Genomic DNA, 20,455 nt, shown 5'->3' with positions numbered 1-20,455 from the left:
CATCTTTCATTAAATCTCTAGGTAACAGCTTTTTTTATTGGATAGTGGGTACGTGCACTCAAAGCATATGAACATGGCGCCTTCTAAACCCAACAGATGATTGGTTGATTTTACCGCTTATTCTGCATGCAAAATTGCCTGAATGGTCGCGCATACGTGTCGCCGGAATCAACGCGGGCTTGGCGTCGCTCGCTTGATGGAGGAGGCAGAGGAGAGGACGACCTCAAGCAGTTCGGCGTATCGACCGAGCACGGTGAATTTCGACGCGTACTGAGACGCGACGCTACGATCTCGTGGAATAACGACAGGTATGCTAACCGATGAACGAGAATAATTAATATCGGATACTCGCGCGGCCCCCCCGCGTTTCCTCATCCAGGCTCGGCCGCGTCGGGGGTTCCGTGTGACGATAACCATTCTCCCCCCTAAGTGTTGGCCATTTTGCTATCCGTTGATAAATTCACGGGATTTCTCGTACCGACTGGTGAGCGAAAACGCGCGCGGCGAGATTTCGTCTCGCGCTAAGTGTCAAAACGCGTTTCGTCCTCTGACTCGGTGCTCGTGCGAGTTTTTCGCTGCATTCCGCACACGCACAAACTGCCGCCCGAGTATCGCGCGGCGTTTACCTATGGTGGCCGACATTGCATTCCGGCACGATGCGCGAGCCTCGGGAACGCGACCTTCGTCTCACGGTGTCCCGTCTCTGATGGTGCGCGGCTCGCGCGTGTCTTTGTTGTCCACCTGACCGCTCTCGGCATCTCGGAACGTCTCGATCCGCGAGCAAGACTAGATATCCGTCGGCACGGAACGCGACGGCTTGTCCTTAGAATCAGCCAGCGAACTCCGCGAACGTACATACATAATCCACTGTAAACCTGGGAATTCCACGTCGCGTTATTTAGCCCTCCAGTCTCTATTCTCTCCATGTGCATTATTCGCTCTTTATTCTATGCGTCTGCATCGATTCTACCATAGAATGTGCTTCTATGGTAAAATCGATATAAATACTTGTATATTTATTTATTTGTCGTGTGCGTTTGTGCAGAGATATCTTACTTGAATGATGGAACTGTCAGTGGAACTGCTGGAGAGTCTGGTGAACAACAAGGAGGTCATAGAGGTGCTGAAGGATGGCACTCTCACGGAGAACATTATATTCAAGTCTGAAGTGGATGACGAGGAGGAGGAGATAGAGGAAATTATAGAAATAATAGAGGAAGTTGAAGAAGAGGCAGATCCCAATGATGAGGCATTGAAGGACAAGTCAAAGGACAATGAAATGAAGGTTGAGAGGATAGAGAGAAAAGACCAGTTGGATAGAAAAGAGCTCTACTTCAGTGAAGAGGATTCAATGTTTACCTCACAGTCTGCAATCAAGGAGTCGGCCAAGACCATGAGCAACAGCATGCAGAAGGTTACCAAGCAAGTTATAAATTACGACGTGGACGAGGACTGGCAGGACGAAGAATTGGAGCATGCCGACGAGTTGGAGAGTTCCGAGCTGGTCGACAATAGTGTTGGCTCTCTACAGACTGACAAGAAACATGTAAATAATCAAACTGTAACTATCCCATTGCAATCGAACAAGGATTTGAGAGTCCACACAGCTGGAAGATCGGACAAGCCTCGGATAGAAAGTAGTATAATTGGAAATAATGTAAATATGGAGGACAGTAGTGAGACGACGCACGAGATAGTGAAAAACGTGGAGAACAATCTGCTGTACACTGTACTCGGTACCAAGAAGCAAGACTCCTCAAAGCAGGTGCAGCAGGATGCACATTACGTCAAAGTTAGTAGCTATAAAATACCGTAACTAGCGTCGCGAGTTATTCACAACATTGTTAACGATTTTATTGTTTTAGATGGAACGACTCGACGAGAATACCATACCGGTTGAAGGTACCATCTACTACGAAGGGGACAACATGGAAACATTGTATGTAGCACAAGCCATTGACGACAACGAGCAGTATCAGTATGATAACGCAACAATCGAGCAAGATGAGCAGGTGTCTTGGGACGCTGCGAATCCAGAATCCAATCAAAATCAAGAAGAATATAATTCTCAGGTATCACGTTTGCTACGATTAAAAATCAACGTTTATGAATTTTGTGAGCAAACATGTTACAAGTATCAATACTTTCAGAATCACATATTTTTGCACGAGGACGAGGACGGCCAGTTGTACTTCAAGGACGACACTGGAGCCCTACAACCGGTATACTTGACTGAAGACGGGAATTATGCAATTGCTGAGACCAGTGACGATAACGCTGGCAAAGAATCGAGATCTCAACAGAACAGCAATGCGATGGAGGAAGAGACTTATATTTTACCTGATGTGATGGATCCAGCTTCGGCAAAATCGACTTCTAGTAAACAAGTACTGTTCTACATTAATAAGTCGCACATGTGTCGAGAAGATTCGACGTTTCATTCTATTTACGCATTTAAAATTTATTTTAGATAAGCACGGTATCACCGTCATCGCTCCCAGACGACAATGAAGAGAATACAGTGACGATATCTCTGATAATATCCGAGGACGAGAACGGAAAGAAGAGGACTCAAGTCATCATACCTACAACGGACAACTCAAAGTGCGATATTTGTAATAAGAGCTTTAAGACACCTTGTCATCTACTCAAGCACAACAGACTGAAACACGCTCGCGAGGAGGATATAACCACGAGAAACTTTCCTTGCGACTTGTGTCCTAAGAGGCAAGTTAAACATTTTCTTACAATTTATTGGATATTGCATAGCTATGATACATATTAATCTTTTTATTTGTCTTGCTCAATCAGATATCCAGATCAGTCTTCCCTGGCTCGCCATAGAAAGACTCACACCGGTGACCGACCGTTCCAGTGCTTGGAATGCCAAAAGAATTTCCCCACGTCCACAGCGTTACGTCGTCACTTGACGCTTCATAATTCTCAGTCGCGGCCGCTTCCTTGCATCTACTGCGGCCGGCGATTCATGGACAAGCGTAGTCTGACTAAGCACGAGGAATCGCACATGCCTAACGAGCAGCGCACATACACGTGTGACATATGTCAGAAGACTTTCCAGCACATGACCGACTTGAGCATGCACAAGAAGTACCATGACCCTGACAAGAAATACGACTGCGAAGTGTGCGGTCGCGAGTTTAACAGGTTGAACAATTTGCAGAGACACATTCTGGTGCATCAGCAAGTACGTATAATTATTTTATAATTTTATATATATATTTGTTAGTTTCTAATACAATAAATGGAGAAGGGAATGTAATCTGCAGCTCCTCTTTATATTTTATTTCGATACATGGAGTTGTAAATCACATTTCTTTTGCGAAACAGCAACAGGGAGGAAAGGAAGAGATTCTCTCCTGCAACGTATGCGGAATCACGTACAAGTTTATGAGTTCATTAACAAGGCACATGGTGACGACGCACATGAATCCAGAAAAGCTCAGACAGCAGGCGGAGGAACAGCGGCGAAAACGCGAGAACAACTACCGAAAGTATCTGGAAAATCGAAAGATGTATGAAACCATGCAGGGCAAACATGCTAGGTACAAAGCGTAATTATCATCATACGTACTCGCGGGAAGAAACGATGACGTGGCCTGACTCGACTTTCGTGAAGTGAGTTTCGTCAAGTGCGGCCACAGTGAAATGATGATTTCACTGTGGAAACAATAACGTATGCTATACTTGCATAACGATGTCTTTATATTATTGATTGCAGTACAGATAGCAGTACAGATATGCATTTAATTTAATTGATTATATCAATGTATCAATTGCAAAAAAAAATATATATATATATATAGATGTCCTCAAGTAGTTAAATACATGATTATATTAACGCAATGAAATAGTACATGTAGACAGTGAATATACGGATAAATATAATTTCTTTAGTCTACTGCATGCACCGGGATCTGCTGATTTAAAATAAAAATAGCACCATTTATACATGAAGGAACATGTTTGAAAAGCGTGCCTTAATTACTTACTTATTTATTTGCATAATGTCTCGAGGGCTTTGAAGTATGCGTATTTAATGTCGAACTCCATGTCGTACCAATAATTGATGGATATACAAGCGTGGGACTGCGTCACGTGATGGAACCACAGAGATGGCAAATACAATACGTCTCCAGCTCTGAGCGTGACTCTTAAAGTGTGTGCATTACGATACTCTGGATACCTAGAAATAAATTCTTCGTTTATTCTACAAAATAAATATTATCTACAAACTGTATACGCCACGTGTATACTAAACGTTTCGTAATCTGGATTTAGAGGATCTATGCATATCCACGGTGTCAACGTGGAACTCGCGGTTTCTTCCGGATCAGATGTTTCATCGACTATTCGTTCGATGGTCCACTTCCCAGGTTCGCGTTCCTTGTAAACGGCGGACGAATAATTCGCGTACGGAATCCATGGTAAATCCGTAGGTGGATGTAACGTGAAGTTCTTCTCGCCGGACAGAACGCAATATATATTTTCATAAGGATCTTTGTGCACTAGAAGAAATTGGCAGTGAAAGTAGTGGCGGAAAACAGCACTCAAATTTCATTTTATAGTCCTCAAAATTAACTGTATACATTTATAAATATCACGTCATTATAATATGCATGCAAACTTCTTCAAGCTACGTGAACGAAATTAAAAAGATCTTGTACATGATCTTGATACTTTTGAGATGTTACCAAGTTCATTAATAATAAAACTTTACTGGAAGTTATAGCTCTTTTATCTCCCATCCAAAAGTTCACGGCGTCGGGGTGCTTTCCAAACGCCTCGTTGGCCCAGGGAATCTCGATCTTCGTATCCGACCACAATTTGTGAAAGCTGTTTATGAAGTTTGAGTTCTGTTGCTGTATGTAGAATACACTGTCCTCTCTCGTATTTTCTAGTGTATCGAGAAATTCCGACATCGTGAGTAAGCGCTCCTCAGGCATCACGAAAAATTCTTCCTCGGTGTCATCTTTCCTGGCTATCGCGTCTGCGTAACCGTTTGGTGTTACAGCGACCACGATCTTCTCGTCGCCGAGCGCTTCGCGAAGATACGGTATAGACCATTTGCGTACAGCAGGCCAGTGTTCCACTGCTCCTCTTATGACTAGTGGTATGTTTTTGGAGACGTATTCCCGATAGAAAGAGAGTGGTGTAAATGTTGCGTGATCTATCTCTGGGACTTTGCTTTGCAGGTACAATTCTACACACATGTAAAATCATGTAAGTATGTGTGTACATAATTGTTTCCTTGAATTACAAACTAATTAAAAATTAATATTGAACGTTAGCTGGTTGATTATTATATCTTCTTCCTAAACTACTACTTATAATTATTAATTTAATTTCTTTGTATATACAATTTAAAACCAATATTATTTCTTTAAACTAAAAAAAATAAGATCTATGATTATAAAAGAAATAAATAAATAATAAAACGATAAAGATTGTAAACACATATGTACAAATAATTTTTAATTAATACGAATATAGATTATATATATTTTCTAATTATTATATGTATATAGTCTAAATATATTTATATTAATATTTGTTTCTATGGTGTATATATGTATTAAACAACGTCATAAATCATAATTACATTCGCGTAATTATACTGTTCTGCGGACTTTTATGAATTTTTCCCTGATAAAGAAGCACAGCGGATTGTGAATGATTACGTGCGCATTAACAGTTTGCAACGTGAGGTTAGCACGTGTCGTAAAGACAGATAACAGACCTTTCGCCTCTTGTGACAGAACATGAAATGCCTCTTGAATTTTCGCTTGGGGATTTGACATTCTTCGGAATGATACGGCACATGCGAATCAGCGGAATGTTTGCTCGCAGATCATAGATCACGCGTTGACATTAATGAGTGCAGACGGAGATGTAGGTTAGGAGATTTTAATTTACGTACGTGTTTGCGTCCAATCACATGCACATGACCAGTGGACATTCCTGATGATGATCATTATTAGTCACGTGCTGTCACGCTCATTGCCCGTCTGTTGGTGGCATCGAGTAGACTGCAGAAATATATTTTAATTCAAAAGTGTAAGTCTGTAAGTGGAGGATTCAGTATATCACAGTAGCAATGCAATTAAACATAAAAAACGTTTGTAATTGATTTAACTTTAATTTTTAATTTAAACAATATACATGTATGATTATATATAAAACATAGAAAAATATTATTTTGTATTAACATTGTATTCAAATACACGTTTAGTTGCATGTGAATAATTAATTCTTAGCTGCAGTTTGTAAATGCTAATTATTGAATTATGTATATACAAGCTTGAAGTAATATATTACAACGGAAAATTTTAGTTAAGACCTTACATAAGTTTGAATGAGGAAAAGAATGCTATAGATGCCTTGATTATTTAGTATCAGAGATGTACTATATCAGTTTTGTATCTATAATACTGCTTTGATTACAGATGTAGCCTACAGATAAAACAGATAGAGATAAACTAAAGCAATTACATGATAGACAGGCTTGCAGATAAGCACTTTCTTACAGTAAGCCTACAGATAAGTGGAATTCTTAAGGCTGAACCCAGTATTTGTTGCGACCATGGAGAAGCAAGGCACGTTGCTGCGAATAAATCTAGAGAGGCCTCTCTACGAACACGAAGTGTTGAATCAAAGTTACGATTACGAGAGACCAAAATCATCTTGTAAGTAGAGCAAAACGACATGAGAATAAATTCTACGATAATAAATGTAAATTCTTAAACGTGGCTTGTTTTCTTGTAGTGATGCGAAGTGCAGTAGATGATGTCAGGTCAAAAAATTGGCGTTCCTGCGTAGCATCAACGGTACCGCCGATCAAATGGCTCAGCAAGTACAATTGGAGGGAAAATATTGTGCCTGATATCATTGCTGGTTTAACTGTGGCAATCATGCACATACCGCAAGGTATGGCCTACGCGCTTCTGGGAGACCTGCCACCAGTGGTCGGCATATACATGGCCTTCTTCCCAGTCTTTGTATATTTTCTGTTTGGCACGTCTAAGCACGTCTCTATAGGTAAGAATGCGGGATAAGCTGAAGGCAGAACGATTTCTTGGACTCGAACCGAAGATAAGCAGAGCAGACGGAGCCGCGAGTGGCTCCCACGGTTAATGCATTTATCTGGTTAACTTCCATTACAGAACAGTTAGAAATAATACATCTTAGTATGCACTTAATCGACAATACTTGAACAATCAAACATTCTTGGCACCCATCAGGAACTTTCGCTGTGGTATGCTTAATGACTGGCAAAGTAGTAACGTCTTACTCGAATTCACATATGGAAGAGATATCTACAAATGCTTCACAGGCCGATTTTCAGAGTTTCGAGAACGTCGCGTATACATATACGCCTATACAAGTAGCAGTAGCCGTAACATTGATGGTCGGAATATTTCAGGTAAATCAGTCGCATCATTTTATAGAATACATTTCAGTGGAAAGACTGACGGAAAATGATTTCTTTTACCGTTATAGATAATAATGTATACATTCCGATTAGGCATTGTGGCAACATTGCTGAGTGAGACCTTAGTGAACAGCTTCACAACAGCAGCTGCTGTTTATGTTTTAATATCTCAAATCAAGGACCTCCTTGGTTTAAAACTGCCAAAGCAAAAAGGATATTTTAAGTTAGTTTTCGTAAGTAAACACAAATTTATATGATGTCTATCAAATCTATTTGTCAAAAAAGAAAACAATCACAAAGAGAGGGCTGTTTTCTTTCCAGACTGTCGTAGACGTATTTAAAGAGATAGGAAATACCAATGTACCTGCTGCGATAGTATCGATTATAACAATTATTATCCTCGTTATTAATAACGAGTTTCTAAAGGTAAGGAATGCATTAACATAATACTTTGGATATTTCAAGTTACATCTCTCTTATGTGACATGATAATTTGTACTTTAGCCAAGAATAAACAAAAAGTGCAGCATACCAGTCCCCATTGAGCTTATTGCAGTTGTTGGTGGGACATTAGTCTCTCGATATTGTGATTTACCAAAGACTTATAATATTGAAACCGTTGGGCACATTCCTACGGGGTGCGTAAATGAATCTCCAATGTGTTTGTCACGACTCGATCTTTAATCTAGTTATTATCAATTATTGTACTTGACATTGTTCCAACAGGCTTCCTAAACCAGAAGTGCCGAGTCTTGAATTATTGCCCTTAGTAGCAGTGGACAGCATCGCAATAACTATGGTTTCGTACACCATCACCATATCAATGGCGTTAATATTCGCACAAAAGCTAAACTATGAAATAGACTCGAATCAAGAACTTCTTGCGATGGTGAGATATATTTAAAATCCAGTTTAATGATTATATTATTCGCGTCAAATTAACTCTCTTAGTTAACGAATCATTTTAATTCCAGGGTTTCGGTAACATAGTGGGTTCTTTCTTTTCATGCATGCCGATCTCAGCGTCTTTGAGCAGATCCCTTATTCAGCAAACCGTCGGAGGACGCACGCAAATCGCGAGCATTGTGTCTTGCTTGTTGCTACTCGTTATACTCTTGTGGATCGGGCCGTTTTTCGAGCTCCTACCGAGATGCGTGTTGGCCTCCATAATAGTTGTACGTAAAACGTAATTACAGCCGTAATTGAAGTCGTAATTATGAATGTTCCGAGGATTTGTCTCGCAGGTAGCGCTAAAGGGAATGTTCCAACAAGCCGGCCGGTTGGTGAAATTTTGGAAACTGAGCAAAGCTGACGCCGTAATTTGGGTCGTGACGTTCCTCATAGTGACGTTAATTAATATCGATATCGGATTACTCGCGGGATTGCTCGTATCGTTGGCCATCATCCTGCTACAGACCATTCGACCTTACACGTGTCTGTTGGGTCACATACCGGATACGGATCTGTACTTGGACTTGAGCAGATACAAAGCGGTAAGTTGGCCGAATAAATCGATCGAAAACAGGAGCGTTAATCAAGTTTTTATATTACGTTGTCTGTTTTAGGCGACAGAAATTAGGGGAATAAAAATATTCCATTATTGCGGAACCTTGAATTTTGCCAATAACGGTCACTTCAAGTCCATCGTGTACAGACTGGTGGGCGTATGCCCGCGAAAGGTCGTCAAGCACAGGAAGAATTTAACTGAGGAAGGCCGCTTCTTGAACGATAAAAATTCTGATGGTAGATACGAGTTACGCTGCATCATCATGGACATGAGCGCGTTGAGTTACATCGATCCCAGTAGCGTTCACGTGTTGCACTTGGTCGTAGAGGAATTCGCGGAGCTGCACATCGAGTTCTACTTTGTCAATTGTCCCAGTCCTATCTTCGAAACAATAATGAAATGCGACGCTTACGTGTACGGTGCGCTGTCGCTGAAGATCTTCGCGACCATACAAGACGCGGTCACTTATTTTCAGACTGAGATTCAGACCTTGAAATAATATAATAGAGAAAATACGTTTTTTTGTTAACGTCACATTGATATAGCCATATTTTTTTATAACTATACTAATCTGCAATGGTGGAATATACAGTAGCGTTTTGCGCTATTATTATACCTGCATTGTCAACTGCATTTTTGTGACGTACTTGCATATCTTCTATAACGTGGCACGAGCATAATATATTTTTTACTTACAAGGGAATATCGCGAAACCGACAACGAAATCGAAATTTTTGCGATGTTCCCTTATTAGTGCCAATTTTTCACAATGTGCAATGCTATGCAGTACAGTATTGTATGACATATGCCGATCTTTATCGAGATTGCATTAAAAAATCAGAGTGATATAAATGTACTTCACGATGGATGTTTTATGTCCAACGTTGTACTTACAACAATACTTACCTTGTAAATCGTTTTATGAATTTTAAAGTATATTTTTAAGCGTTGATATCTTGCATTACGTTGGATTGTTGTATTGTAACTGTTGTTATATATTGAAAGACAAAGAAAAATAATGAATGATATAACGAGCAATCGACTTGTTTATTTAAAGTGATCACCCTATGTACAATGTAACAGCTGAACGGTTACTCTGGGTAAACCGGCACTGTTACGAGTTAGATTTACTGTATGTCTGATAGTTATAGAGCCGGCAATTAGCATCCTATTATCTCCTATTCATAAGTCACAATTGTTTCCTCTAATTCCGCGGCAGTGTCGCCTGTTGATGCTGATGTGAATTCTCACAGAATAAATACTCAAAAAAGAAAAAAAAAAGATGATAGGACATTGTTCAACAATGTACGGCGCGAAGGTCAAAAATTGCTTTATACGTTTCTTTTTCTAATCGACAATCGAATCGATAACATTTATTTACGGTGTTTACGCCACACCGTACTTCTTCTTCAGGGACTCGGGCATCTCGGGTGGTGGCGGACGCGGCATGCGCAGCCAGACCTTCACGGCGTCGTAGATGAACCATTGCGCCGCGGTCAGCGTACCGATCATGATGATCCTCGGTCCCAGACCCTTCCATACACCGGCGGGGCCGAGTCTCTTCAGAACGTCAAACGCGCTCGCTCCCTTTTCTTGATTCAATTTCGACACCACCTGTGACGGACATTTATATCGCGTAAGATTTGTGTTACGGTGTAAAGTACGACTCTCCGCGAACAAAACTCACCGTGTCGGCAGGATGAGACACAACGGCACAGAACACACCGGCGATATATCCGGCCGCAAAGGTGACCACCAGTTGCTCGCCCTTGGAGCACTCTGACCTGGGTTTAGGCACCACATACTTGTACAAAACTTCGACGGTGCGCTCGAAACAGGCGAACTTCATCATCGTGTATGGGATCTGGCGGAGCCACAAAGGTACCAGGCCCTTGTAAAAACTGTTAAGACCCTCTTCAGCGTACATCTTTGGCATGGCTTCTCGTAGGGTGCTGGCGTATCCCGGCGTGGTTTGTATTTTGACCTGGGTGATTAGTAAAATTATCGCGGACGGAACAGATGGCAGATTATTGCAAATTAGCAAGAAGCAGACGAAAGTCGATCATTACCTTGGCAGCCTCGAACGGCGCTAGACCAATGTCTGCGAAGAATTCCGCGGAAGCCGACGATATCAAGTACAAACTAGTTCTATATTCGTAAGAAAGTTCCTCGCCAGCCAACGCCGAGTAATAGACTTTGAAGACTTCATAGAGTCCAAATTTAAACATTCCCTGGATGGAATAACCAAAGAAGGTGGGTGCCCAGCCTCTTACCAATCCGCGAGTACCATCTTCGGCGTGAGTCACCTGTAATACCAGTGAAGTTTGCGATAAGCATGCTGCAAAAATCTCTCTTTCTCTCTCTGTCAAGATGATTTGCAAATATGAATAATTACCCGGAATCCATTGAAGACTGATTTGTATTTTTGGGGGTCCACCTGGATACGACATTTGACTAAATCTAAGGGAGTGATGCCAGTGTGAGTGATACCACAGGACAGGATACCACCAAGACCACATAGCAAGAAATAATGGTTCGATCCAAATTCACAGCTATCTGCAAATGTACAAAACAAAATAATTCGAGTTAATCCTCTTACAATGAAAAGGAAAACGCAAAACCTTAGTGTTTAAATAAATTATCACAACTCTTCATGGAAATAGAATAAAATAAAACCTATTGATTATCAGTATAAAGTTATTTTTTTATTTTATTCTATTTCCGTGAAGATTTGTAATAATTTATTTAAACACTTTACTAATATATCGCGATACATTACGTTCTAACATTATCAATCATTAATTTCGAGTCTGAAATTCTACCAGAAAAAATGGTATAGTATATCTTAAATCGACTTTTAAGAATTTAAAAATGTTAAAAAAAAAAGGAATATGTCCACCAACGCTTGGGAGAAACTAATTACAGAGACAAAAATTCTACAGTGCATGGACATTTCAAGGGCATCACTTATCAATCAGCTGATCAATGCTCACGTGCTCGCGAGATACCCTTTCTGGCATCGATTCAGAATTCCTCGCGGTCTTGCTACCTTGCTCCGTTTAATCTATAAAAAAAGAGCGGCCCGCGCACACGAAGGCACGTGCCCGTCGCGTTTCTTGGTCACGGTCAACGTACAATGGGGATGACAATTCGCGGGGGAATTATTTTTGCTTAGCCGTCATCCAAGGTTGACGAACAGCGCGTTTTATAACGCGCCGATATACTACGAGACAAGATGGCCGCGCCTTATGCAACTCGCGTCCTGCATGCACCCGTTAAAATCCTAGCACTTGGGTCTTCCTGTAGTTAGCAAGGACAGGTCGCCGAGAGTTATGCAATTGGTAATTCCTTCTCAACGGAAACAGAAATTGGATGAAATAGATGAACCAAAGCAAGCGATGTACATCGCACATGTACCGCAGCGTGCTCTCGTCCAATCAAAAAAGCTCCGTTCGAACCTCGAACTTCGACTTCAATCGCTGCTTGCATCCGACAGGCACGATCTGCAGTTACATAATTAATGTAGCAAAAACTGACAGATCTCGCGAAATCGGGAATTAGCATATTGCAATACTTAAATTGTGGCATTGTGGTTGAATACAAAGTACCGCAGTCTCGCACACACACACACACACCACGCGCGCGCGCGCGCACACACACACACACGCACGCATCGCATCGCATATCAATTGATCGAGCAATTTTTGAATCGCGAGCAAAATCGAAATCCGAGAAACACCTCGCGGAAAATATTCGATCATATTTTGGGTTATGTAACGCTACGGTGTCTCAGATAAGAAATGGCGGGTGGTGTTATCACATACGAATGATGTATTTCAAAAGAATGTGCAATCCCGGGATAAGCAGTAATTTATGTGCCGACGAAATTCTTTCGCGGCGTTGAACCGAAAAATTGCGAAAAGTGGTATAACCTCTCAGTTAACAAAACAGCGAAAATCGCTCGATCGCTCGTCTTATTCACGATTATTTCGGGAAGAATTGGGGAAAGGATTACTGACCACCTTCCTGGATGGCGGCAGCGGCGATGTTGCGGTTCGGCACGAGCGGCCGAGCGCCGTCCTGCAGAGGCTGACACTTCGCCGTCGTGAACGGCGACGAGAACGGATTCATTTTCGCTGCCTCCTGCACCCAGGACCACATCTTTGTCACGCGATTCGCACTTGCACCTGAACAAGAAACATGTCAGTGACAGTTCAAATTAGATCATATTGAAGACGACGAGCATGTCGAGATAACACTTTGCATATGGCACCTGCTGACAGACGACTCTTACCACCGAGAAACCCGCGAAAGAATGGCAGAGGGCAGAGGCTCTCACGGTACAGCTTGTCTACTGATACGAACACGAAGTCGTTATGTCATAGATGCGAGAGCCACTCGCGAGTCTGCACGCCGAGAGCACACCTGGTGGGGATATTTTGTTAGAGACACTTCTCCATCGATCAAGCTAAAGTCACTAGATAGATAAAGTACCGCAATCGTCCGCCATTTTAATTCCAACTACACGGTGTTTTCATCACAATTATGTTCTTTTCACATCTATCACAATATGTAACCTTTCTCAATGGAGATACAACGCAACGCTGCTTCGTAGAATTGCACTTAGTGTGTTGATAAGTTGCATGTTTGCACTAAATACACTTCCAACGCCATTTTTATTCCATGTATTTTACCACGGATTGCGGTACTTTATCAATCTAGTGACTTTAGATCAAACAGCTGACAAATCCATAGATCTTATATACCTGGATAGGCCTTTCCCTGTAAAGAGAAAGAGTGAGAACATATCCATTCTAGAGTCCTAAATAATCAGAGAAGCGCAATCGGCGTCTCACTTGCTGATTGGCTGACCGCCATGTTGAGCCCGTAATACATTCTGTTGGGAAACTAACTGCAATCGGTGTACTATAAGTGAGAAAAAAATATATTTATAATATATTTATAATGTTATTTTCTAAAAAAAATATTTTAGATATCCCTGAGACATTTTTGAAACATTTCTATTAAGAATAACCAAATGGACCAGATACATAAGCTACGTTGTATACAAATAGACAGCTGCGGGCCCAACATGGCGACCATGGGAAGCATGGAGGGGGTAACGATTGCGCTTCTCTGATTATTTAGGACTTTAATCCATTCATCGTCCATCCTTCACTTTACAGTATACGAAACGCATGCGCGAAATGATGTATTAAAAATGGCCAACAGTTCGGTTTCACGATGTGTCATGAATGTAACCTATAAAAGTGATTTATTCATTTATCGATAAAATGACGATAAGATGTAAAGTATGCGGCAGATATTGGTTAAAAATGTGATAAAAGTAATTGAAAATATTCAGACGCATATAAAGGATATGTATCTGCGTTGTGCTACAGTCGGATTTAGAATAAGTAAAGTAAAAAATTCAGTTAATAAAGTTGTTTTTACTGAAATTATTACAGGTCACTCTCAGGGTCAAGATTTTTATTGTAATCACAGAAATCAGCTCATAAATCTTATTGTTTCTACTTACATAGACATAAGATTTCATCACATAGCACGTGAAAATAACGAAAAGCCAAATAAAATATGTAAAAAATTAACTAAATTAATTTTATTTTCTCATGACTGATTTCTTGTAAAATCATCCCACAAAGTTTGATGTAAAAGTACTACTATAAGTTTATAGATACTATAAGTTAGAAATAGTATTTATATTATATTAATATTGTTTATATTATACTACTAACATGCTAATGATATTTGCTATTATTTCTTTTCTCAATCATACATTAATTTTTATATCTTCTCTTGTTTCCTTTTCCCGGAAAAATAATTCCTTCCTTCTTACATCCCTATAAAATATCTCCAGGTATTTCACTTTCAATTTCCTTAATTCTGAAGTTTTATAATTATCTGTTTGTTTAATAGCCGTAAAAGCTCTTGCCACTTGATTTTTTATTATACTTGTTTATTTATATTCTTTAATATATCATTTGATTATATTTCTAATGCTTCATCAGATATTACGTCCCTGCGCCTCCCCGCTTGCGCAGTCTTTCCTTTTCCAATAGAAGGACAGAAAATATATTGCTCTCTCGCTCTGGCATCTTGGTCCCCGATTTTCATCAACAAGGCCTATCCAGGTATTATAAGATCTATGGACAAATCCCATCCCGAGAAAAAGAAAGTGAATAGAGGCTCAGTTTCCTCTCTAGTAACTTTTAGAAGTGTACACCAATTTCACGCTGGTCACAAGACTTGGAGAGGTTATATTTACACACTTGTCTCAAAAATTTGCAAAATGATTTCCATTTCTGTTTTGGAAAAAGTTCGAACAACGCTTGTCACTAGTGTATTAAGACCGTATCTTCGAACGATACGTAACAGCTCCACTGACAATACCGTGGAAGTTAATGCAAAAGAGAAAGATGATGGCATAGACAATGCCGTGGAAGTAAATGTAGAAGAGGAAGATGACATGGTGAATAAAAATAAATCATCTTTGTGCTATTGAAAAGCGTTTATGAGGATCACATTCTTTGTGCATGAAACTTTACTCATTCTACTTGTCACGACTTATTCGTGTGCAAGAATATTATCATATATATTACAACATTTTGTGTTCTTAAATGAAGTTAACACGGTACAATTTTTGAATTCACACAGCCTATAGAATTTAAAAAGCTGGGTACATTGAAACATGTATACAAGAAAGAACAGCGCAAATGTATTTTGTGTGAACTGAATATTGAACCGGACTACAAAAATGTCAGATTACTTTCCCAATTTCAAAGCCGACATACAGGTAGGATATATGGAAAACACATCACTGGACTGTGTGAACATAAACAGAAACGAGTGGAACAAGAAATTATAAAGGCTCAAAATTCATGTATGTACAGCATTGAAAAAAGAAAAATTGTAGATCAATTTATAGAGTTACAATACATAGAGTTGTGACATCTTTTCACATTACAGGCTTAATGGGCTATTGGACCAAAGAACCGGAGTATGTCGATGACCCACAATTGTTTGATCCGAATCACCCATTTAGGCCACACAAATACTAGATAGATGATAATAGAATTGTATATACTATTATTACGTATTATCAAAAATAAAAATCGATAATTCTAGGAACAATTCTCCACCAATTTTTCTACTGCAAAGCGTCTGAAACATATGGAAATGTTTTCACATTTAGTTTATATATTTACGATCATTATGCGAACTTGTGCCGCAATATTTATCATTTTAACCGAACGTGCAGGAAGTACATCTACTTCAGTTGCATCTTCAGCACTCCAGGAGCAGGCGACATTTTCAAATAAAGGCGGGAACCCGCGAATCGATCGTCGAATGTCCGCGGTCTATATTTACCGTTGTGCGTTGTAAATTGTTCCGCGACTCTCGTCGGAGTACGGTTATCCGGTCGACGTAATGAGCCTGTGTACAAAACTGATTAATAACGAGACAAATCAGTGAACGTGGTTCCGAGTCGCGTAGCTGGTCGCTCTGTGTTATTCCGTGTCTGAACCCTGTATTCTTCCCCGATGTGTAAACACATCTGAATGCATCCTTCTCCTTCCTTGACGTCAGAGAAGAAGGGTAGTAGTCGCCCGTTCCGAGTGTATTTACCTGGCATTGCGGTACAGTAAATGCGCAAATAAAAATGGACTCTAACGAGGACTTTGATAGCGATTATAGCGACGACGAGAATTTCATAGTAGGTACGTCTTCTGAATAGAAAAGCCGAGATACACGAGAGTACACGTAGTGTAAGGTTAGGCGAAGATATATCGTTTGTACATACGTATGTGAGGTATGTTTGTTAGCGCAAGTAAACGAGCGAACTGACGAGTGAAGGGTCGATTGCGTCGATGGCCAGATCCTCGTTTGTAGTAATTCGTTGTCACTTTTTATATTATTGTACTTGAACCGACGTATCGATACACGTTAAAATGACGTTGGTGCAACTGTGCATAAGGCTGTTGAAGTGCCCAATGCTGAAGTTAAACTGCTTTGCAGAAGCTCCACTTAATGATCAAGATACGGCCGACGAGTCTGAAGCTTGGTCGGAGATAATGACAGACGATTTAGGTATGTTCTCCAATCGCATGTTGTGCAGTATATCCGTGCAAGTCTCTTTCAGCCATGACACACATCGTGTATGGGCAAGAAGCATCTTGCTAGATGTCTAACTGCAATTTGCATTTGCAGATTCATTGGATAATAGAGTAGAGCGCGCTATGGACAGTGTGCCGGTACCGACAGAAAATACTTTTGATGTTACATTGCCAGCAGCACATGCTGTAAGTGCACATCTTCTGATATCCGACAGATGGTGTTTGATTAATATCTAAGTCAAGCCAATCTACAGTGTGAAATGATTTATAAACTGACGAAATGCATTCTGTAGTACTTAGGACAGAATCTAGAAGAGCTAAGAGGAAGGACAATATTAGACGATGGCATTTATATGAATCTGCCATTGTTGGTCAAACAATCTCTATTATTTCCTGGACAAACACTACCCATGACAGTATTCGGTGCACGGATTATAGATATGCTGCAGACGTGCATACAAAATAATCGTACTTTCGGCGTTGTGTGTGACTATCCCGAGAAGGGGAAAATAGGAACGACTGCTGAGATCTATGAGTACACAGATTCATCGCTGGATTATGGACGACGAGAGTTTCGTCTAAAAGCTAAAGGCAGACAGCGCTTTAAGATATTAAATCTTACTTCATCGGTCAGTTTATATATATTTTTTAGATATAAGTAAAACGTTAGGCGTATTTAATAGAGAATAATTAAAATTTTAATATAACTGCAGTATTTTTCGGACAAACTGTTCTATGCCTTACATAGAATGCATGTTCTTTAGGGAATTTATTTATCTAAGGATTTGATATTATTTAGGATCATAATAAAATCACCGCGGAAGTTAAAATATTGCCGGAAATCACGCTTGGCCCACCGTTTTTGGAACAACGTTTGGCTTCATTAGACCACCTAAGGGTCTTCCCCGATTCAGAGGAAACATTCATGAGGAAGCAGAAGAGGGTTGAAAACTGGGATGCTGCGGTAACCGCTTGGCCAGCTTGGGTCTATAGGCAGTACGATCCCAAGAGACTCTCGAACAAAATACGTCACGATCTTCAGTTTCTTGAAATCAGTGGGTTGCAATGATCAAAATACAAACTATCTTTATAGGATATAGATTGCAGTTTGTACTTATATCTGTACTTTGCAGGAGGTGGTAGCGTACCTAAGGATCCTGTAGATTTGTCATTCTGGGTCGCACAAAACGTTCTTATAAATCACGATGAGAGGCTCGCGTTACTAAGTTATGACTGTGCGATTTCCCGGCTGCAAAGAGAAATAAAATGTCTCGTGGATGTACGTATGAGATATTTCTGATTAAAAAACAAAACACGGTAGTACACCTGCACCAAGTGCGCGTGCGAAGTGATGTATGAGTGGGCGGTACTGATCCGTATTTATGCGGATCGGTGAGTTACGCGGATGAGAGCACGAGAGCTTGTGATAATTACACCATAATTTAGCTTCAAAGAAAGAGAAAAAAATGTGTGTGTATGCATGTGTATTTTGGTTTTATTAAAACATTTCATCGTTTTGGTGTATTGTCTTTAACAGTCTGTTTTATCTGTTCGAAGGATAAGATTTATGAGTGCGCGAGTTGCGAGTCCCTTATCGGAAGGCAGTCGCATATGTTCCCGATGAACAGGGAGGGCCCGCAAGGTACTTACGTGAATCCAGGCGGCGTTCTACACGAGACTATAACTTTCTATCACGTTGTCGGTGTGATGCTTAGCGACTCGAATCCTTCGACCGAGTACAGTTGGTTTCCGGGGTAAGACACGATATTTTAGTGCGTGAGGAATGATACATGAGTTTCGCTTATTTTTAAATAATTTTATATATGTCGTAGATACGCTTGGACAATAGCTTCCTGCAAAGGCTGTCGTCGTCACGTTGGTTGGAAGTTCACGGCGGTACAGAATGATCTAAAACCCAAGAGATTTTGGGGTCTGACGCGCAGAAGTCTGAAAAATAGGGATTTAAGAAGGGAGAGCAAGGAATAAAACTGATCCGCGCTTGTTGGATAATCATAAACGCTTTGACATTCACTAAACGGATCTTTTTTAAACTAGCGCACATAATTTTATTTTATATAATCACGATTAAGGTATATCATATGTTGAATTTTAATTTATTTACTGGCGTTGTCTATTTTTTTTTTTAACTTTTTACGATTGGAAGCACCTGAGGCATGTCCAAAGAAGAGTTGTTATACATTTTTATGGCCAATGTTGAGGCGTTTATGATACCTGTTGCATGAGTTTCGTTCTATCTCTATAATGTGTATGTTTATATACATATACATATATATATATATATATATATATATATATAAACACACGTATGTCACTATATGTAATGTGACTTTTAGATACGCTTGGATAATAGAGATTTGTAAAGATTGTCTTGTATATGCGAAGGAAATAATCTTTTAAGGATATGCGATGCGAGTTACAAAGTTTCACAGCTTTTTAAACTGCAGATGATCCGTTGCAGGGATTGATTAGCTAATTGTCGTTATTTATATTAAACTTCATCCAAACTCTATCTCGCTGTCTCTTCCTTTTGAGTACGATTTTGCTGCTATCATCGCAGATTACGTGATTAGAAGAGTGTTTTTCCCGTCATCGTTGCTTGCCTTAGCGTTTTATACAAGAAAATCGGTTACCTTGTATAGTACTTAACGTTCTTTTATGCTTTTGAAAAATATATGCTGCGTACAAAAAACATAAAAAGTTCTGTTTATATAATTATCCGTTGTAGTAGTGAGTATATAATTATATTATATCCGTTGAATTCTTTTGTTAAAAGTACTGTACAAATTAAGATTACATCTTCGTATCTATTTCTATATATATATATATATATTTGCGTATTACCTCTAAACATAGATTAATCAGACAAATCTGAACTTAAGATGCGAGTCTAAAAGTAAAATGTATAAGCGAATAAAAAATAAATCTATATGAATTTTATGGACGAGAATTTATTTACATGTGAAGCATATCTGTGAAAAGTACAACAATGAAAAAAAAGGAATTATTCGGAATTTTAGAATTTTATTAGAGTTTTATTAGGCACTTTTGTGTCCAACAAGTCGCATCTAGGGTGCCTTCCGTTTCACGCATTGAGCGCATAGTTCACAACCAATGCGATGAGCGCATTGATTTCGTTCCGTTTCCATATTCGCACAGATACAGTGTTTGAAACGGAATAACGTTTTATGCGTTTCATGCAAAACAATATGGATAATATGAATACTATCGAAGTTAATAAGAAACTATTAATGGTAATAGTTATATAGCGCCTGTTTAGAAAATGACACCAGTGGATCTAGCAATGAAGACGCAGATGAAGACATAGCTTGGAATACAGAATTA

General features: G+C 39.8%; 6 protein-coding genes and 1 long non-coding RNA gene across 14 annotated transcripts; 4 read left to right on the top strand and 3 right to left on the bottom strand.

Annotated features, from left to right (window-relative positions):
- The first annotated feature begins 152 nt into the window (after window positions 1-152).
- LOC105282366 (myoneurin) lies at window positions 153-3,975 on the top strand. Of its 2 annotated transcripts, none has more exons than XM_011344280.3 (7): window positions 153-308; window positions 1,046-1,792; window positions 1,866-2,072; window positions 2,151-2,387; window positions 2,471-2,727; window positions 2,812-3,205; window positions 3,349-3,975. In XM_011344280.3, exons 2-7 carry the CDS (start codon window positions 1,061-1,063, stop codon window positions 3,574-3,576), a joined length of 2,055 nt encoding a protein of 684 aa, XP_011342582.1. In that variant the 5' UTR covers window positions 153-308; window positions 1,046-1,060; the 3' UTR covers window positions 3,577-3,975. The 2 variants fall into 2 exon arrangements, with proteins under 2 accessions (XP_011342582.1, XP_011342583.1); XM_011344281.3 differs by lacking the exon at window positions 153-308 and adding an exon at window positions 553-851.
- LOC105282365 (jmjC domain-containing protein 7) lies at window positions 3,278-6,075 on the bottom strand. 3 transcript variants are annotated; one of them, XM_011344279.3, is made up of 6 exons: window positions 5,939-6,075; window positions 4,739-5,221; window positions 4,280-4,526; window positions 4,011-4,204; window positions 3,593-3,938; window positions 3,278-3,516 (listed from the first exon to the last, which is right to left on the bottom strand). In XM_011344279.3, exons 1-4 carry the CDS (start codon window positions 5,991-5,993, stop codon window positions 4,015-4,017), a joined length of 975 nt encoding a protein of 324 aa, XP_011342581.1. In that variant the 5' UTR covers window positions 5,994-6,075; the 3' UTR covers window positions 3,278-3,516; window positions 3,593-3,938; window positions 4,011-4,014. The 3 variants fall into 3 exon arrangements, with proteins under 3 accessions (XP_011342581.1, XP_011342580.1, XP_026827184.1); XM_011344278.3 differs by lacking the exon at window positions 5,939-6,075 and adding an exon at window positions 5,759-5,932; XM_026971383.1 differs by lacking the exon at window positions 5,939-6,075 and adding an exon at window positions 5,759-5,932 and having other exon boundaries at window positions 3,593-3,678.
- Window positions 5,939-9,995, top strand: LOC105282363 (solute carrier family 26 member 10). 3 transcript variants are annotated; one of them, XM_011344275.2, is made up of 11 exons: window positions 5,939-6,075; window positions 6,465-6,704; window positions 6,784-7,056; window positions 7,260-7,441; window positions 7,519-7,683; window positions 7,772-7,876; window positions 7,955-8,088; window positions 8,177-8,339; window positions 8,425-8,625; window positions 8,695-8,943; window positions 9,016-9,995. In XM_011344275.2, the coding sequence occupies exons 2-11, from the start codon at window positions 6,602-6,604 to the stop codon at window positions 9,454-9,456; spliced, it is 2,016 nt and encodes a 671-aa protein (XP_011342577.1). In that variant the 5' UTR covers window positions 5,939-6,075; window positions 6,465-6,601; the 3' UTR covers window positions 9,457-9,995. The 3 variants fall into 3 exon arrangements, with proteins under 3 accessions (XP_011342577.1, XP_011342578.1, XP_026827181.1); XM_011344276.2 differs by having other exon boundaries at window positions 5,979-6,083; XM_026971380.1 differs by lacking the exons at window positions 5,939-6,075; window positions 6,465-6,704 and having other exon boundaries at window positions 6,917-7,056; window positions 7,182-7,441.
- Window positions 9,986-13,333, bottom strand: LOC105282362 (phosphate carrier protein, mitochondrial). 2 transcript variants are annotated; one of them, XM_011344274.2, is made up of 6 exons: window positions 13,252-13,333; window positions 12,977-13,144; window positions 11,353-11,513; window positions 11,027-11,263; window positions 10,645-10,941; window positions 9,986-10,571 (listed from the first exon to the last, which is right to left on the bottom strand). In XM_011344274.2, the coding sequence occupies exons 2-6, from the start codon at window positions 13,116-13,118 to the stop codon at window positions 10,344-10,346; spliced, it is 1,065 nt and encodes a 354-aa protein (XP_011342576.1). In that variant the 5' UTR covers window positions 13,119-13,144; window positions 13,252-13,333; the 3' UTR covers window positions 9,986-10,343. The 2 variants fall into 2 exon arrangements, with proteins under 2 accessions (XP_011342576.1, XP_011342575.1); XM_011344273.2 differs by having other exon boundaries at window positions 13,231-13,323.
- Window positions 13,334-15,115: 1,782 nt separating this feature from the next.
- Window positions 15,116-16,109, top strand: LOC105282370. The gene is made up of 3 exons (XM_011344287.3): window positions 15,116-15,447; window positions 15,633-15,858; window positions 15,945-16,109. Exons 1-3 carry the CDS (start codon window positions 15,124-15,126, stop codon window positions 16,034-16,036), a joined length of 642 nt encoding a protein of 213 aa, XP_011342589.1. The 5' UTR covers window positions 15,116-15,123; the 3' UTR covers window positions 16,037-16,109.
- On the bottom strand, window positions 16,044-16,437 carry LOC105282369. The gene is made up of 2 exons (XR_894479.1): window positions 16,347-16,437; window positions 16,044-16,139 (listed from the first exon to the last, which is right to left on the bottom strand). It is a non-coding gene; the product is annotated as an uncharacterized LOC105282369 (long non-coding RNA).
- On the top strand, window positions 16,362-20,048 carry LOC105282368 (protein cereblon). 2 transcript variants are annotated; one of them, XM_011344286.3, is made up of 8 exons: window positions 16,362-16,696; window positions 16,995-17,066; window positions 17,187-17,278; window positions 17,386-17,721; window positions 17,892-18,147; window positions 18,226-18,371; window positions 18,650-18,846; window positions 18,925-20,048. In XM_011344286.3, exons 1-8 carry the CDS (start codon window positions 16,639-16,641, stop codon window positions 19,076-19,078), a joined length of 1,311 nt encoding a protein of 436 aa, XP_011342588.1. In that variant the 5' UTR covers window positions 16,362-16,638; the 3' UTR covers window positions 19,079-20,048. The 2 variants fall into 2 exon arrangements, with proteins under 2 accessions (XP_011342588.1, XP_011342587.1); XM_011344285.3 differs by having other exon boundaries at window positions 16,362-17,066.
- The last annotated feature ends 407 nt before the right edge of the window (window positions 20,049-20,455 follow it).

Source organism: Ooceraea biroi, chromosome 7, assembly GCF_003672135.1.
Source record: "Ooceraea biroi isolate clonal line C1 chromosome 7, Obir_v5.4, whole genome shotgun sequence".
Classification (NCBI taxonomy): Eukaryota; Metazoa; Arthropoda; class Insecta; order Hymenoptera; family Formicidae; genus Ooceraea; species Ooceraea biroi.
This window is presented reverse-complemented; position numbering and strand designations above follow the sequence as displayed.

Excerpts from the sequence above, each read along its gene's own strand:
- LOC105282366 (XM_011344280.3), top strand. The coding sequence starts at position 1,061 with ATGATGGAACTGTCAGTGGAACTGCTGGAGAGTCTGGTGAACAACAAG. Across the intron at positions 2,073-2,150 it reads AAGAAGAATATAATTCTCAG|AATCACATATTTTTGCACGA; the intron begins GTATCACGTTTG and ends CAATACTTTCAG. Across the intron at positions 2,728-2,811 it reads TGCGACTTGTGTCCTAAGAG|ATATCCAGATCAGTCTTCCC; the intron begins GCAAGTTAAACA and ends TTGCTCAATCAG.
- LOC105282365 (XM_011344278.3), bottom strand. The coding sequence starts at position 5,819 with ATGTCAAATCCCCAAGCGAAAATTCAAGAGGCATTTCATGTTCTGTCA. Across the intron at positions 5,222-5,758 it reads TCTGTCACAAGAGGCGAAAG|AATTGTACCTGCAAAGCAAA; the intron begins GTCTGTTATCTG and ends ACATGTGTGTAG. Across the intron at positions 4,205-4,279 it reads CTAAATCCAGATTACGAAAC|GTATCCAGAGTATCGTAATG; the intron begins GTTTAGTATACA and ends ATTTATTTCTAG.
- LOC105282363 (XM_011344275.2), top strand. The coding sequence starts at position 6,602 with ATGGAGAAGCAAGGCACGTTGCTGCGAATAAATCTAGAGAGGCCTCTC. Across the intron at positions 7,057-7,259 it reads GTCTAAGCACGTCTCTATAG|GAACTTTCGCTGTGGTATGC; the intron begins GTAAGAATGCGG and ends GGCACCCATCAG. Across the intron at positions 7,877-7,954 it reads TTAATAACGAGTTTCTAAAG|CCAAGAATAAACAAAAAGTG; the intron begins GTAAGGAATGCA and ends TTTGTACTTTAG.
- LOC105282362 (XM_011344274.2), bottom strand. The coding sequence starts at position 13,118 with ATGTGGTCCTGGGTGCAGGAGGCAGCGAAAATGAATCCGTTCTCGTCG. Across the intron at positions 11,514-12,976 it reads TGCCGCCATCCAGGAAGGTG|ATAGCTGTGAATTTGGATCG; the intron begins GTCAGTAATCCT and ends GTACATTTGCAG. Across the intron at positions 10,942-11,026 it reads CGCCGTTCGAGGCTGCCAAG|GTCAAAATACAAACCACGCC; the intron begins GTAATGATCGAC and ends CTAATCACCCAG.
- LOC105282370 (XM_011344287.3), top strand. The coding sequence starts at position 15,124 with ATGGACAAATCCCATCCCGAGAAAAAGAAAGTGAATAGAGGCTCAGTT. Across the intron at positions 15,448-15,632 it reads TAGAAGAGGAAGATGACATG|CCTATAGAATTTAAAAAGCT; the intron begins GTGAATAAAAAT and ends GAATTCACACAG. Across the intron at positions 15,859-15,944 it reads TATAAAGGCTCAAAATTCAT|GCTTAATGGGCTATTGGACC; the intron begins GTATGTACAGCA and ends TTCACATTACAG.
- LOC105282368 (XM_011344285.3), top strand. The coding sequence starts at position 16,928 with ATGACGTTGGTGCAACTGTGCATAAGGCTGTTGAAGTGCCCAATGCTG. Across the intron at positions 17,067-17,186 it reads GATAATGACAGACGATTTAG|ATTCATTGGATAATAGAGTA; the intron begins GTATGTTCTCCA and ends TTGCATTTGCAG. Across the intron at positions 18,372-18,649 it reads AAATAAAATGTCTCGTGGAT|GATAAGATTTATGAGTGCGC; the intron begins GTACGTATGAGA and ends ATCTGTTCGAAG.